This window comes from Gopherus evgoodei, unplaced genomic scaffold (assembly GCF_007399415.2).
Source record: "Gopherus evgoodei ecotype Sinaloan lineage unplaced genomic scaffold, rGopEvg1_v1.p scaffold_35_arrow_ctg1, whole genome shotgun sequence".
Classification (NCBI taxonomy): Eukaryota; Metazoa; Chordata; order Testudines; family Testudinidae; genus Gopherus; species Gopherus evgoodei.
The window spans coordinates 5,465,381-5,480,003 of NW_022060027.1; the positions used below are offsets into that span (position 1 = coordinate 5,465,381).

Below are 14,623 nucleotides of genomic sequence, written 5' to 3' on the forward strand. Positions count from 1 at the left end.
GCGGCCGTCCCTGGCCTTTCCTTTGCCCCGCCCCTCGCGTGAGGCGGAAGTGACGTGTTGTTGTTTCCGGAAGTGGTGGTCTGCGGAGGATGGAGTCGGAGGGCTGCCGGGTGAGCGCGGGCCGGGGCCGGGGCTGGAGGGGACCTGCCGGCGGGGGGCGGGGCCGGGGGGGACCTGCGGGCGGGGGGAGGGGCTGGGGGGGTCCCCGGGCGGGGTTGGGGGGGACCGGCCGGCGGGGGGAGGGGTTGGGCTGGGCTGGGCTGGGGCGGTCCCCGGGCGGGGGGAGGGGCTGGGGGGGTCCCCGGGCGGGGTTGGGGGGGACCGGCCGGCGGGGGGAGGGGTTGGGCTGGGCTGGGCTGGGCTGGGGGAGGTCCCCGGGCGGGCTGGGGGGGACCCGCCGGCTGGGGGGGACCCGGGGCGGGGCGGGGCTGGGGCGGTCCCCGGGCGGGGGGAGGGGCTGGGGGGGTCCCCGGGCGGGGCCGGTACCTGCTCTGGCTGACCCCCCCCCCCACAGGTGGCCTTCGAGAAGGACGGGGTTTTCCTGCACACCAGCGCCAAGCGCCACCCGGATCAGGACTCGCTCATCCCGGGGGTCATCCGCATCCTCGAGAAGGTGCCGGAGGGGCTGCGGGGCGGGAGTGAGGGGCACCATGGTGCTGGTGGGGGGGCAGGGCTGGGCTGGCGGGGGGCTGCGGGGCGGGAGTGAGGGGCACCGCGGGCGGGGGGCTGCGGGGCGGGAGTGAGGGGCAGCACGGGTGGGGGGCTGCGGGGCGGGAGTGAGGGGCAGCACGGGTGGGGGGCTGCGGGGCGGGAGTGAGGGGCAGTACAGGTGGGGGGCTGCAGGTAGAGAGTGAGGGGCACCATGGTGCTGGTGGGGGGGCAGGGCTGGGCTGGCGGGGGGCTGCGGGGCAGGAGTGAGGGGCAGTACAGGCAGGGGGCTGCGGGTCAGGTGTGAGGGGCACTGGCCGGGCTCTGACTGCACCCCCTGCCCGCAGGGCTCAGAGCACCTGCTGCAGTGGACGCCCCTGGAGGAAGGTGGTGATGGTGCCCAGATTGTTTTCTCCAAGAAGGTGAGTGGCTCCCCCCTGGAACCCCTCCCGTGCCCCCCTCCCCAGCTCCTCTAACCCCGTGTCTGCCCTGCAGGAGCCCCCGGGCGCGGCTGAGGAGGAGCCCTTCGATCCAGGCTACGAACCTGACTGGGCCGTGATCAGCACTGTGAGGCCCTGCAGGCCGCAGGAGGAGCCCCCAGGTAACGGCTATGGAGATGGTAGGGCAGGATTGGGGGTGGGAGGTGTGTGGGGTGAAGCCTGGCTCGTGGATCTTGGGGTGCAGCAGGGGCCTGAGAGGGTTGGGGGCTGGGGTACTGGTGGGGCAGTCCTGGATGGTGCGGCCGGGAACTGGGGAGGTGGCGCGGGGTGTTAGTGCCGGGGGCCCAGCGTGAGACAGCTGTGTGGGGGCTGTGCAGCTGGAGGGGTGTTAGTGTGGGGGGCACAGCAGGCGGGTCATGGAGGGGCAGGGCTGGGCAGCAGGCCAGGTGCCCTAACCCACCCCCATCCCTCTGCCCTGCAGGCTCTGTGCCCCCGCCCAGCCCCCGGGCGCAGTGGGCCTTCACGCTCAGCCTGTCCGAGCTGCAGTCCATCCGCCGGAGTCGGCCGGGCCTGGGCTGGTCCTACCTCATCTTCATCAGCCGGGACAGTGGGTCCCTGCCCGCCCTCCACTTCCACCGCGGGGGCAGCAAGGCCCTGCTGCGGGCGCTCTGCAAGTACCTCGTCCTGGCCATGTGAGCAGGGGCAGTGCTGCCGGGGTGGCTGGGTGGGGAGGAGCTTGTGAACTGGGGCACCGTCCTGGGGAGCTCGCAGCTGGGGACACTGGGGGGCAGGGCACTGCTGGGGGCAGCTCGCAGTAGGGGTTGGGGAGTGAGGCGCTGCCATTGGTCCAGATTGGGTGGCCCAGGTGGGGGAGCCGGCGACATGAGGCTGGCACAGTGGGCACTCGAGGTGGTCCTGGAGGGCAGGGGACAGTTAGCGGGGGGAGGGCACGCAGCAATGCTGGGGTAACTGAGGATGCTGATGCTGGCTCCCCCCGGCAGCTCCCCCAAGGACTCCCGGCTTTACCTGGTCTGCAGCCATGACTCGTATGCGCTCTCACATGCCTTCGACGAGCTGCAGCTGTTTGACGAGAACTCCTCCAACCTGGTGTCGGTGAGTTCCCCAGTCCCCCCAGCCCGCCCGGCCCGGCCTTGGGGAAGCCCTCCCCACGGCCTGTCTCAGCCATGAGCCCCACCCCTCTCATGACACGGGGGGGAGGGATGTAGAGGTCGGGGGGGCTGGGAACGAGGACTCTTGGGTAGCATCCCTGTGTCATGGAGCGTGGGGGAGTCGGGGCCCCGCTCCCCCCACTTCCTGCGATGCACCAGGACTCTCAGCTGGCCAGTAACACAGAAGGTTTTTTAGCCGACAGGAACAGCCCAAAACCCAGCGCTTGTGGGTACAGAAACAGGACCCCTCAGTCAGGTCCTTCTTGAGGGTTGGGGAGCTCAGACCCCGGTTCTGGTCTCCCTCCATTTTCCCCAGCCAGCTCCAAACTGAAACCTCCTCCAGCTGCCTCCCCCCGGCCCCTCCTCCAGCCTTTGTCCGGTCTCCCGGGCAGGTGTCGCCTGGCCTCAGCCCCCTCCGGGCCCAGGTTATGCAGCCGCTGTCGGGTATCAGCCTCAATGACGTCATCCCCCTATTTCCCATCCCCAGACAGTAAACTGGCGAAACTTCTCCGCAGCATTGCCAGGTTAACGCTCCCTGTTCTGTCACACCCTGGCTCTGGAAGGGGGGGGGGCGGCCTGGGAGCCAGGACTCCTGGGTTCTCTCCTGGCTCTGGGGGTTCACATCCAAGAGTGACTCTTCCCCCCCAGCGTTTCCTGCAGGACCCCTACACTGCCACTTTCGGGGGCTTCTCCAAAGTCACCAGCTTTTTCCGTGGGGCCCTGCACCATGAGGCCGGCAGCGCCCTGCGGCCTCCGGGCGCCACCGCCGCCACCAGCCTGGAGGATGAGCCAGGCTTTGAGGTCATCACGTGCGTGAGTGTCCCCGGCCAATCCAGGCGCACCCCAGAAGCACCAGCCAATCGTGTCTCTGTGTGGTGCGGCTGGAGCAACCGCCAGTCGGGTCCCTCACACTTGTAGGGTGTGGCTGGTTAGTGGGGTGGAGCCAGCCATGCAGGTGGGGCGTGGGTGGCAGGGGGCAGAGCTGGTGACATAGTAGGGGTGGAGAGTGGGTGGCAGGGGGTGGACCTGGCCTAGTGGGGAGAGCGGGGGGCAGGGGCAGGGCTGGGTTTGTGGGGGGAGCGGGCAGTGGGTGGCAGGAGGCAGAGCCGAGCTTGTGGGGGGTGGGCGTGGTGTGCGCTGGGGGTGCCTTTCCCGCCTGCCCCGTGACCCCCTCCCGTTCGCAGCAGGTGCAGCTGGGGCCGCGGCCGGCCGTGTGCCGGGAGGCCCCGATGACGGAGCAGGAGTGGGGGCAGCACCTGGACCCCGAGGGGCGCATCACCCACCTGGACAGGCTCAAGAGTCGGATCTTCGCTGGGGTGAGGGCAGGGCCTGTGGGGTAGGTGGGGCGGCCGGGTCTCTGGCAGACAGCTGTGCTTGGGAGCTGGGGCCCTGGAGACAGGTGGCCCCAGCTGGGAGGAGGGATTGATGGGGAGGTGGCCTGGCTGAAGGGCACAGTGGGGCTGCAGGAGAGGCCTGTGCTTGGGGGACTGGGGGCCCTGGGCTGGAGGAGGGGCTGGGCTGGAGGAGGGGGCTCGGCGGGGGCACGGGGCTGCAGGGTGTGGGCAGGGCTGGGTTGGGAGGGGGCCTGGCTGGGCACTGGGGAGGCGGGGCTGCAGGGTGTGGGCCGGGCTGGGCACTGAGGGGGCGGAGCTGCATGGTGTGGGCGGGGTAGAGGTGAGGCTCTCTGGTAGGAGGCGGGGCTGGGTTGAAAGGGGTGGGGCTTCAGGGTGTGGGTGGGGTAGAGGAAGGGCCTTAGCTGGCGGTGGGGTGGGGCTGGGTTGCAGGAGAGGGCAGGGCTGCAGGGTGTGGGTGGGGTAGTGGTGGGGCCCTGGTGGTGGGCGGGGTAGAGGCGAGGCCCAGGTGGTGGGTGGGGCTGGAGGAGGGGGAGGGGCTGCAGGGTAGAGGCGGGGCCCAGGCAGTGGGTGGGGCTAGAGAAGGGGGCTCTGAGGGGGGAGGAGGTTGGAGCTGGTTCGACTTCCATGTCCATCACTTGGGGGGGTCCCAGGGCCCTGCCCCCCGGGTCTCACCCCAGCCGCCCCCCCCTCCCCAGGGCCTCAGCCCAGCTCTGCGCAAGGAGGCCTGGAAGTTCCTGCTGGGCTACTACAGCTGGGAGAGCAGCAGCGAGGAGAACCGGGCCCAGGCCCGGCGCCGAACGTGAGCCTCCGCCCGGGCTGCGGGTCGGGAGTGAGGGGCACCGGCAGAGCTGGGGTGGGGGCAGGGCTGGGTGGGCAGGGGGCTGCAGGTCGGGAGTGGGGGGCACTGGCAGAGCTGGGGTGGGGGCAGGGCTGGGTGGGCAGGGGGCTGCAGGTCGGGAGTGGGGGGCACTGGCAGAGCTGGGGTGGGGGCAGGGCTGGGTGGGCAGGGGGCTGCAGGTCGGGAGTGGGGGGCACTGGCAGAGCTGGGGTGGGGGCAGGGCTGGGTGGGCAGGAGGCTGCAGGTCGGGAGTGGGGGGCACCGGCAGGGCTGGGGGCTGCGGGTCAGGAGTGAGGGGTGGGGGCTGCGGGTCGGGAATGTGGGGCACCGGCAGGGCTGCTGGGGGGCAGGGCTGGGCTAGCAGGGGGCTGTGGGTCGAGAGTGAGGGGTACCAGCAGGGCTGGTTGGGGGCAGGGCTGGGCTACCAGGCGCTGTGGGTCGGGAGTGAGGGGCACTGACAGGGCTGGGGGCTGCAGGTCAGGAATGGGGGGCACCGGCAGGGCTGGTGGGGGGCAGGGCTGGGCTAGCAGGCGCTGTGGGTCGGAAGTGAGGGGCATTGGCAGGGCTGGTTGGGGGCAGGGCTGGGCTAGCTGGCGCCGTGGGTCGGGAGTGAGGGGCACCAGCAGGGCTGGTTGGGGGCAGGGCTGGGCTAGCAGGCGCCGTGGGTCGGGAGTGAGGGGCACCAGCAGGGCTGGTTGGGGGCAGGGCTGGGCTAGCAGGCGCCGTGGGTCGGGAGTGAGGGGCACCAGCAGGGCTGGTTGGGGGCAGGGCTGGGCTAGCTGGCGCCGTGGGTCGGGAGTGAGGGGCACCAGCAGGGCTGGTTGGGGGCAGGGCTGGGCTACCAGGCGCTGTGGGTCGGGAGTGAAGGGCACTGACAGGACTGGGGGCTGCAGGTCAGGAATGGGGGGCACCGGCAGGGCTGGTGGGGGGCAGGGCTGGGCTAGCAGGGGGCTGTGGGTCGGGAGTGAGGGGCACTGGGAGGGCTGGTTGGGGGCAGGGCTGGGCTAGCTGGCGCCGTGGGTCGGGAGTGAGGGGCACCAGCAGGGCTGGTTGGGGGCAGGGCTGGGCTAGCAGGCGCCGTGGGTCGGGAGTGAGGGGCAGCCCCTCACCCCGCTCCCCCTGCCCCAGGGACGAGTATTTCCGCATGAAGCTGCAGTGGAAGTCGGTGAGCGAGGAGCAGGAACGGCGGAACTCCCTGCTGCGCGGCTACCGCAGCCTCATCGGTCAGTGGCCCCCGCCCCCCTCCCTGCCCTGGGTGACCCCCCCAGAGTGAGCCCCTGTGACCCGGTGCCTGGAGGGGCAACGCTCGGGGTGGATGCTCCCCACACCCCTAACCGGGGAGCGGCTCTGGCTAGTTCCCCCCAAGCCAACCCCAGCCCCCTTCGTGAAATCCGGTTCACCATTCTTGTGCGCACCCAGGCACCTGCGCACGCCTGTTCCCTGTGTGCAGCACGCCGAGATAAACCGAGGCACACGCCAGCTTTGGGAAAGTCCCCCCACAGAGCCCCCCCACAAAGCCCCCCCCAGCCATGTAACACCCCCCCCCCTTGCAGAGCGGGACGTGAGCCGCACGGACCGGAGCAACAAATTCTACCAGGGCAGCGAGAACCCGGCACTGGTCCTGCTCCACGACGTGCTCATGACGTACTGTGTGTACAACTTTGACCTGGGTGAGCCGGGGGCGCCTGGGGGGTGGGGGGGTCCTGTGCCGCGGGGGGGCCAATCTATAACCCCGTTGTCCCCCCCAGGCTACGTGCAGGGCATGAGCGACCTGCTGTCCCCCGTCCTCTACGTCACCCAGAATGAAGTTGATGCCTTCTGGTGCTTCGCGGGTTTCATGGAGCTGGTGGTGAGTGTGTGGGGGGGGGACCGGAGCTGGGGGGGACGAGATGGAGGGGTTCGGGCCCCCCTAACCCGCCATCTCCCCGCAGCACCATAACTTCGAGGAGAGCCAGGAGAGCATGAAACGGCAGCTTGGCCAGCTGGGGCTGCTGCTGCGCGTGCTGGATCCGCCGCTCTGCGACTTCCTGGGTGAGTGCCCCCCCCGTGCCCCACCCCCTTGTCATGGGGGCTGCGCGAGGGTCTGTGCACCCCCCCCGGGCCTGCTCCTCGGCTCCCCCCCAGTCCCAACTCGGAGCCTGCCCAGCGGCCCGTCCTCTGCCGCATTCATCACCCTCTTCCCACCACCTCCATACACGGGGAAACTGAGGCACGTGCGATAGTCATGCAAAACACTAAGAAAATTCCCATTTCATCACATCTCTAGGACTCCCCGGGGCTGGAGGGGGGCCAGAGGGGACAAGCCCCGTTTCCCCCCCCCCCCCGTACCCTGAGCCAGCCAGTCCCCCTCCCAGGGCTGGGCCCCCTCACTGACAACCCCCCCCGTCTCCCCCCAGACTCGAAGGAATCCGGCTCCTTGTGTTTCTGCTTCCGGTGGCTCCTGATCTGGTTCAAACGGGAATTCGCCTTCGAGGACGTGCTGCAGCTCTGGGAGGTGGGGGGGGGCTGTGTGTGTTGGGGGGGCTGGGGGGGGCTGTGTGTGGTGTTGGCTGGGGGCGTGTAATCCAGGTGGGAGGTTTGGTGGGTGACCCCTGCCCCTGGTAGGTAGATACATGGGGGGGAGGGTGTCCCTGTGGGGGGAAGGGCTCAGCTGGGGGGGTCCTTGTGAGTCTGTCTGGCAGGGAGGGGCCTGGGCCCCCCGCTGACCCTGCCCCTCCCCCCAGGTGCTGTGGACGGGGCTGCCCTGCCCCAGCTTCCACCTGCTGGTGGCCTGTGGGATCCTGGACTCGGAGCGCGAGGCCCTAATGAACTCGGGGTTCGGCTTCAGCGAGATCCTCAAGGTGAGACCCCCTGTGCGCCCCACGAGATCCCCCATCCCAGCTGCCCCGGCTCCGACGCCATCTCGGGTGTCCCCTCGCTCTGGCCCCAGCCCCCCTATGCCGGAGTGGGGAGTGTTCACCTGGGAGTGGTGCAGGGGAGATTTACTAGTTTTCTGCCAACACGGGGCGTGCCTCAGTTTCCCCGGGTGCTGCACCACTACAAGGTGGGGATGGGAAATAAGGGGGTGACGTCACTGCGGGGTGATACTTGTGACCTGAGCCCAGGAGGGGGCTGGGGCCAGGTGACACCTTCTGCCCGGGAAACTGGACAAAGGCTGGAGGAGGGGCCGGGGGGCTGCTAAGGGGGGTTTCAGTTTGGAGCTGGGGGGCAAGGCCAGAACCGGGGTTGGGGTGTCCCTGGGTCATGGGGCGACGCTCTGGGACTGCTCCTTACGAAGGCAGGACTCGGGGGAGCCCCCTCTCTGACCCCGGAGCATCCAGCATCCCCGTTCCCCCATGCGCTTCCCGCATGAGTGCGCCCGGGGGGGGCTGGGGGAGCCAGAGGGTCCTGCCCCCCCCCACTCCGCGGTCAGACGTGACTCTCAGCTGGCCGCTAACAGGAACAGCCCAAAACAGAGCTTGTGGGTACAGAGACCAGGACCCCCCAGTCTGGTCCATTTTGGGGGGTGGGGATCCCAGACCTCGGTTCTGCCCCCCCATCTCCCCAGCCACCCCCCCCCCGCCCAGCCCCCCCTCTGGCCTGTGTCTCTCCCGGGCCAGGAGGCCACCAGATCCCTTTGTTCTCCAGCCCCTTCAGTTGGCACCTTGCGGGGGGGGGGCCAGGGGACAGGGTGTCGGCATCACCCCGGCCCTCTCGGGCTCTGCACCAATCACCCCCTAGACACTGCACAGGGGAAACTGAGGCACCCACCTGATGTTCAGAGAAAACATTCGAACTTTCCCGTGTCCTCCCCCCCCAAACCCGTCCTTTGTTCTCCAGGCGTTACCGTAATACACCTAAGAGAACTACGCGGGTGCTGGGGGATCCTGGGGCGGGAGTGGGGATCCAGGGCACAACCGTAACGTACCTAATAGTTGTCCCCCCCTTCCCCCCCAGCACATCAATGAGCTGACGATGAAGATGAGTGTGGAGGAGACGCTGAGCCGGGCCGAGGCTCTGTACAGACAGCTGGCGGCCAGCCCTGTGAGTGCCCCACGGCCTGCCCCACGGCACCCCCTGCCTGCCCCCCACACCCCAGCCCTGTGAGTGCCCCATGGCCTGCCCCACGGCACCCCCTGCCTGCCCCCCACACCCCAGCCCTGTGAGCGCCCCACGGCCTGCCCCACGGCACCCCCTGCCTGCCCCCCACACTCCAGCCCTGTGAGCGCCCCACGGCACCCCCTGCCTGCCCCCCACACCCCAGCCCTGTAAGTGCCCCACGGCCTGCCCCACGGCACCCCCTGCCTGCCCCCCACACCCCAGCCCTGTGAGTGCCCCACGGCCTGCCCCACGGCACCCCCTGCCTGCCCCCCACGGCCTGCCCCCCGGCACCCTCTGCCTGCCCCCCACACGCCAGCCCTGTGAGTGCCCCACGGCCTGCCCCCCGGCACCCCCTGCCTGCCCCCCACACCCCAGCCCTGTGAGTGCCCCATGGCCTGCCCCACGGCACCCCCCTGCCTGCCCCCCACACCCCAGACCCGTGAGCGCCCCACGGCCTGCTCCATGGCACCCCCCTGCCTGCCCCCCACACCCCAGCCCTGTGAGCGCCCCATGGCACCCCTCCTGCCGCCCCCCACACCCCAGCCCCGTGAGTGCCCCACGGCCTGCCCCCCGGGACCCCCCTGCCTGCCCCCCACACCCCAGCCCCACTGAGTGCCCCACGGCCTGCCCCCCGGCACCCCCCTGCCTGCCTCCCACACCCCAGCCCCATGAGTGCCCCACGGCCTGCCCCCCACACCCCAGCCCCGTGAGTGCCCCCCAGCCTGCCCCCTAGCACCTGCACCCCTGCCCCCCGGCACTCCCCAGCCCCACAGTTCCCCCCTGCCTGCCCCCCAGCACCCCCAGCCTGCTCCCCACAACCCCAGCCCGGTGAGTGCCCCCCGGCCTGCCCCACAGCATCCGCACCCCTTCCCCCCGGCACTCCCCAGTCCTGTGTGTGCCCCCTAGCCTACCCCCTGGCCTGCCCCCCGACGCCCCCACCTGCCCCCCGGCGCCCCCACTCCCTGGCCTGCCCCCTGCCTGCCTGCCTGCCTCCCACACCCCTGCCTTACTGCCTCCTGCCTTCCCCAGCCTGCCCCCCACCTGCCCCCTGCCTGCCTCCCACACCTCCAGCCCCCCGTCTGCCCCCTGCCTGTCCCCAGTGGCCCCTCAGCCCACCTCCCACACCCCCAGCCTGGTGAGTGCCCCTCCGCCTGCCTCCCACACCCCTGCCGCCCCCATGTGCCCCCCCCCCGAACCAGCCAGTCCTGGCCCCGTGTCCCAGCCCCCGGTGACCTCGCTGTTCCCACAGGAGCTGCCACGGAATGTGCAGGATCTTCTGGGGCTGGGGGGGCCCAAGGGGGGTAGCCCCCCAGCTAGCCCACCTCAGCCCCTCTCGCCCAGCCAGGCCGCGGAGCTGGAGCTGACGGGCAGCGTCTCATGCCCCCAGCCCGACAGCAGCATCGAGATCCTGCCCCCCGAAGAGCCCCCCATGGCTCGGAGCCCCCTGCCCTGAGCCAGATGCCGGGGTCCACCAGCCACTGCCACCTCTTCACACAGCACTTTAATGGGGGGGGGTGTCTGCTGAGGGGTATCAGGATGCCCGTGGGGGGCATCGGGGCCAGACTTTGTTCCCAGGGTGTACTGGGTTCTGCTCCCGTCCCCGCAAGCCGGACTCCTGGGTTCCAGCCCCGGCTCTGTCGAGGGAGGGTTTTCTGTCACCCCACTGGCCCGGGCCCATGATCCTGGGCGGAGGCCTGGGCCTGACTCCGGTGCCATGTGGGGGAGCAGCAGCCTCGGGGGGCCCCTGCCCGGCCCCTGCTGCCTGTGAGTATCCTGAGGTGGATGGGGAGGGGGCAGCATGGGAGCCAGGACTCCTGGGTTCTCTGCAGGCCCAACCCCTGTGCCCCTAGGGCTGCTCTTCACCCCAGCCCCGGGGGGCCCCCATTGCTGCCCGGGGGCTTGCTGCTTTTGGCCATGTACAGATCCCGAGGGGTGGGGGGTCCCTGCTCCCCCCTGACACTGACCCCCTCTAACAGCAGCTGTCCAGGGGTGCCCTGCCCCCACCTCCCACTTGCTTTGTAATGTACATTAAACACTCGTTTACCAAATGGCTTGGGTATGTTTCCTAATTGGAGGGCTGGGAGCCAGGACACCTGGGTTCTGTCCCCGGCTCTGGGAGGGGCTGGGAGCCAGGACGCCTGGGTTCTCTCCCTGGCTCTGGGAGGGGAGGGAGGGGCTAGTGGTTAGAGTGAGGAGGGGTGGGAACCAGGACTCCTGGGTTCTCTGCCTAAGCGGCACCAGGAGGCCCCTTGTCCTCCCAAAATCAGCATCCGCTTCCCTGCCAGTGACCCTCCCTGAGAATGTAATGGGGGGGGCCCAGATCCCCCCGCCAGGGAAGGGAATTTCCTGGGTCTGCTCTAACCTGCCCCAGCCAGAGCCCTGTGTCCCCCTCCTCAGGGAGTCAGGGGCAGGGGTCTGGATCCTGGGGAGGGGGGTGGGCAGAGATGCCCCGGACTCCTGGGTTCTAGGATTCCTCCAGCAGGTCATTGTTGGGCTGTTGTTTGTGGGGGGGGGGCTGGATTATTCCTCCCTGGGAGGGAGAATCTAGGCCACATGTGTTCCCCCCCCCCAGCAGGGGCTATTTCTGGCCATGCGGCCCCCTCGGTGGCTCCCTTACATAACCAGCTGCGCCCCCGGGACGCGACCTAGTTCTAGCAGCAGGCGGGCGAAAGGCAGCAGCTGCTGCCCCCCGCGGGGCCGGGCATGGAGGGGGGGCTGTGCCAGGCTGGAACATGCACCCCCAGCTTTCCCCCCCCCCCAGCTGGGCTGGTGCCTCTCACTCCCAACCTGCAGCCCCGCCCAGCCCTGCCCCCCCCCCCCCCCCCGGTGCCCCTCACTCCCGATCTGCAGCCCCCAGCCCTGCCGGTGCCCCTCACTCTCGACCCGCAGCCCCTCCCAGCCCAACCCTGCTGGTGCCCCTCACTCCCGATCTGCAGCCCCCAGCCCTGCTGGTGCCCCTCACTCCTGACCCACAGCCCCTCCCAGCCAAACCCTGCTGGTGCCCCTCACTCCCGACCCACAGCCCCTCCCAGCCCAGCCCTGCCTCCCCCCCAGTGCCCCTCACTCCTGACCCGCAGCCCCTGCCAGCCAAGCCTGGCCCCCGCACCCCTGCTGGTGCTCCTCATTCCCGACCTGCAGCCCCTGCTAGCCCAGCCCTGGGGTTCCCCCCAGCCCTGCTGGTGCCCCTCACCCCCGACCTGCAGCCCACTGTTAGTCCAGGCCCCTGCCCCACTCTCCCAGTGCCCCTCACTCCCGACCCGCAGCCACCCCCAGTCCAGCCCTGCCCCTCCCCTCCCCAGCCTTGCCGGTGCCCCTCACTCCCAACCCACAGCCCCCTTCTCTCCCAGGTGTTGCTCTATGTTTGTCTCCAGGCCCTTTGCCAGGCTGACCAAGCCCCACAGAGGCCCCATGGCAGGAGAGGGGAGGGTCCAGCTGCCGTGGGGGAGTCACAGACTCTCTGACCCAAGGCCAGTCCTGACACTGGCCACACATTGACCTCCGCTCCAGGCCCTCCATGGGTCCCGGCCATCCCAGCCCTGCCGCCAACAAGATGCCCGTCCGCTGCTCTGGCCTGCAGCATGAATGGGGGCTTTGGAGCCCCCAGAGGAGACAGCCCCCCCTCCACCACAACCCCAGCCAGAGGGGAGGCGAGCCCAGGGCCGGGCTAGCAGGGGCTGCAGGTCAGGAGGGAGGGGCACCGGCAGGGCTTGGGGGGGGGAAGGGGGCCCAGGGCTGTGCTAGCAGGGTCGGGAGTGAGCGGTACTGGTAGGACTGGGCTGGCAGGGGGCTGTGGGTCGGGAGTGAGGGGCACCAGCAGGGCTGGGAGCTGCCAGCCACAGATCATTTAACCCAGTCTTGTGTTGGGGGGGGGGGCTCATACTGGTAGTAAAGAAGGACAGAAAGGAGGGCAGCCCCCCCCCCCGGGCCTGGAGAATTAATTAGCTACAAACGAGCTAAACTGGGTCTGGAAGGACTGAAATAGACACAAAATACAGCAAACCCCCTCCCCCTCCAGAATCCTGCGTTCTCTCCCAGCTCTGGGAGGGGAGTGGGGTCTAGGGGTTAGAGCAGAGGGCTGGGAGCCAGGAATCCTGGGGGTCTCTTTCCCATCCCCCCAGTGTCAGGCCCCGGCGGACCCGGCTCTGGGAGCTCAGGGCTGCTGGGGAACGGGCCGGGGGGGGGGGCGGTCCCTGGGCCACATCCGCTCTGCAGGGGGCTCAGAGCTGGGCTGGGTCGTGGCCCTGGTGCCTGATGTGGCTTCTCGCTGGCTGCGGCCAGCTGGGCCCCTCGGAGCGGCCAGGAGCCGCCCAGCCGGGCCCCTCGGAGCCGCCAGGAGCCGCCCAGCCGGGCCCCTCGGAGCCGCCAGGAGCTGGCCCAGGGGACAGACCCTCGTTATGGGCTTGGAATTAACATTAATTCACTAACACACGGGCTGGATGCGGGAGAGGGACATGGGAGGGTTGGCGCCAGACCAACCTAGGGTGGGCATCACGCCCAGCCCTCTCCCCAGCCCTGCTGGTGCCCCTCACTCCCGACCCGCAGCCCCAGCTAGCCCAGCCCTGCCCCCACCCCCAGCCCTGCTGGTGCCCCTCACTCCTGACCCGCAGCCCCAGCTAGCCCAGCCCTGCCCCCACCCCCAGCCCTGCTGGTGCCCCTCACTCCTGACCTGCAGCCCCAGCTAGCCCAGCCCTGCCCCCACCCCCAGCCCTGCTGGTGCCCCTCACTCCCGACCCGCAGTCCCAGCTAGCCCAGCCCTGCCCCCACCCCCAGCCCTGCTGGTGCCCCTCACTCCCGACCCGCAGCCCCAGCTAGCCCAGCCCTGCCCCCACCCCCAGCCCTGCTGGTGCCCCTCACTCCCGACCCGCAGCCCCAGCTAGCCCAGCCCTGCCCCCACCCCCAGCCCTGCTGGTGCCCCTCACTCCCGACCCGCAGCCCCAGCTAGCCCAGCCCTGCCCCCACCCCTGCTGATGCCCCTCACTCCCGACCCGCAGCCCCAGCTAGCCCAGCCCTGCCCCCACCCCCAGCCCTGCTGATGCCCCTCACTCCCGACCTGCAGCCCCCTGCCACCCAAGCCCCATGTTTGCTAGGCCCCGGTGCCTCTCGCTGGGGCAGGGTTTGGAGGGGACCATTGGCTGAGGGGGGGGGTCACAGATGGGGGGGCAGTGCCTGGAGAGGCTCAGCTTGGGGTGGGGCTGGGAAGTGGTTGCCCAATTCTATCATTTTCCCCCCATCGCCCTTAGGCTCAGGCCCCCCTCAGCCCCGGTAGCTGCCCACCCCTGCCCCAAGGAAGAGGCCCCTAAAGGATGGGGGGGAGGAGGGGCTGGGTAGCTGGTGGGGGCTGGGTCCCTGTTCCCCTGGCACCGTGTAGGGGCCCCCCAAAATCCTCCCCCCCTGCGCTGGGCGGAAGGAGGCGCTGGCCACGGGGTGAAGGTTTCATGAAAACGATTCATTTATTTCATGCTGTAACTCCCGGCCTGGCCTCATGCAGACCTCGGCCCCCCCCCGCTCCCCCCACAGGCAGGGACTGTGGGGGGGAATTGGAGGGGTGGCAGATAACAGGGGAGAGAAAAGAAACAGCAACAAAAGCACAACCCCCCCACGGAGCTGCTCAGCACCCCCCCAGCCTTGAGCGCTCTGGTGGGGGGGGGTCCAGGCGGGCTGGGGGGGCAACACCAGGGCCCCCCCCAGGGGGTCGCAGTGGGCCCATCCCGCGTAGCACCAGAGTTGAATGGGAGCAGGGGGTGGAGGCTGGGAAGATGCAAGCCCCCCTCCAGAGGCGAGGGGGGTAGACAGATTGGGGGGGCTGGTGGCAGCGGGGGGGTGGGGTGATGTGCGGCGGGGGGGCGTGTGGCAGGAGGGTTGGGGAGGGGCCTGGCTGAATGGACACAGGAGGAGTGGTGGAGGGTCAGGCAGGCTGGGGGGGCAGGGGGGTGGAAGGACAGACGGATGGAGGGGGTGGCTGAGAGGTGCGGGAGGGAGGGTGGGAGTAAAGAAGGTTGCGGGGGAGGGAGTGGGGGAGTGGCTGGGGGCAGGCTGGAGGGGGGTGGATGGGGGCAGGATGTGGGGGGAAGAGATGGGGGAGTGAATGGGAGC

General features: G+C 70.1%; 1 protein-coding gene across 1 annotated transcript; it reads left to right on the forward strand.

Annotated features, from left to right (window-relative positions):
* The first annotated feature begins 55 nt into the window (after positions 1-55).
* On the forward strand, positions 56-10,578 carry TBC1D17 (TBC1 domain family member 17). Its single transcript, XM_030545166.1, has 17 exons — positions 56-110; positions 515-613; positions 996-1,070; positions 1,144-1,249; positions 1,570-1,780; positions 2,090-2,201; positions 2,906-3,070; positions 3,442-3,573; positions 4,308-4,411; positions 5,579-5,673; positions 6,004-6,120; positions 6,199-6,299; positions 6,382-6,481; positions 6,847-6,944; positions 7,174-7,290; positions 8,387-8,473; positions 9,780-10,578. Exons 1-17 carry the CDS (start codon positions 90-92, stop codon positions 9,981-9,983), a joined length of 1,944 nt encoding a protein of 647 aa, XP_030401026.1. The 5' UTR covers positions 56-89; the 3' UTR covers positions 9,984-10,578.
* Positions 10,579-14,623: the final 4,045 nt, after the last annotated feature.